This window comes from Olea europaea, unplaced genomic scaffold (genome assembly GCF_002742605.1).
Source record: "Olea europaea var. sylvestris unplaced genomic scaffold, O_europaea_v1 scaffold27465, whole genome shotgun sequence".
Taxonomy (NCBI): Eukaryota; Viridiplantae; Streptophyta; class Magnoliopsida; order Lamiales; family Oleaceae; genus Olea; species Olea europaea.
Genome location: NW_019245902.1, coordinates 1 through 1,482, shown reverse-complemented (window position 1 = coordinate 1,482; position 1,482 = coordinate 1). Strand labels below are relative to the sequence as shown.

General features: G+C 39.7%; 1 protein-coding gene across 1 annotated transcript; it reads right to left on the bottom strand.

Moving 5' to 3' along the window:
• Nucleotides 1-6: 6 nt before the first annotated feature.
• LOC111383740 (ethylene-responsive transcription factor ERF038-like) lies at nt 7-1,074 on the bottom strand. Its single transcript, XM_023007881.1, has one exon. The coding sequence runs from the start codon at nt 862-864 to the stop codon at nt 142-144; it is 723 nt and encodes a 240-aa protein (XP_022863649.1). The 5' UTR covers nt 865-1,074; the 3' UTR covers nt 7-141.
• Nucleotides 1,075-1,482: the final 408 nt, after the last annotated feature.

Genomic DNA, 1,482 nt, shown 5'->3' with positions numbered 1-1,482 from the left:
TGGAAAAGTAAATTATGAAACGAAAATGTTAATTTTTAATTAGCAACTTCGATAATTAGGCACATATCATGAGTCATAAAATCAATCTTAGCCCTTAAACTCTGGACCACGTTAAAGTGTCCAATCAGCGATCCATCAAGTTCATTCCCATAAGGAAAGATCTTCAGCCAAGAATTCGCTTGGAATAAGCTCAGCACCAGCCAGCAGCCATGGTGGTGGCGCCGTCGTGTAGCAGAATCCATCAAGTTGGTGGCTGATGCCAAGGAAAAGATCAGGCAAATCAAGAAATATTGGATCTTCATTTTCATTTGATGATTCTCTCATATCATCAGCTGCGGCCATTGTATCATTCCCACCGCCCTGCTCCGCCACTAGCGCTGCTGCTTTGGCTGCGGCAGCCTGGACATCTTTCGGGGACTTGGAGATGGCGCGGGGCAGTTCTTGAGCCAGTTCTGGGAAGTTAAGAAAAGCTGAATGTCCTTTGATTGCAATTGCAGCTGCATCATGGGCTCGAGCAGCCATTTCAGCAGTGGCAAAAGTCCCTAGCCATATCCTGGATTTTTTCCTTGGCTCACGGATTTCCGACACCCATTTTCCCCAGCTTCTTTTGCGTACTCCTCGATATATAGGGTGTTTACCGACGACATTTTTCTTCGAATCGTGGCAAGATTTAATCTTATTACTTCCATTTTGTTTTGAATAATCACCTCCAGTGTTATTCTTGGTTGCACTGGACCAGGACGGAGAGAGTTCAGCGCTCGAGGAGGAGGCTACCGAGGAGAAGGGTGTCGAGGAGGAGGAGGAGGAGGAGGGGGAGGAGGATGTTGATTCATGAATAAGCTCCAAGATGGTAACTTCTTCCATATGTAGGAGAGAGTGTTTTGAATGGTGGTACTAAGAACTTGGCATGTTTACCCTTTTTATATTTCTCTAGCAGTCTAGCTAAAAATGAATTGGGGGTATTTTATTTTATTTTGTTTTGTTTTTTCGTTTCAGGGTTCATTTTGGGTTTGTAACATCAGATTCTGTAGTTTTACTTTTATCAAGTAATGATATGGAAACACAGGAAAATTAGAGGAGAAGTGAAAACTTTTTAGATATATATTCATAAAGAAATATACACTTATCCAAATGAGATTATTATCCAACTCAACTCGCTCGTGGTATTGTTTATCGATAATGATAGCCACTTAACTCTATCGAGTTATCCAACTTAACTCACTTGTGGCATTGTTTATGATAGATTATTAAATTTCAAATAAATTATAGCCATTATTATTATATCTCGTTTGGTACCCATTTTTGTAAAAATAAGAATAAAAAATATAGTCGTTACGGGACCCACAAAAGAGATAGAAAGTCAAATATGGTGACTTGATGTGATGGATAACGGTCATCTTTTTTATTTTTGTGACCAAAAAATGAGAATCAAACGAGGGCTGAATTTAAACTTTCTTGCACTTGAATTACTTCGTCTATCTA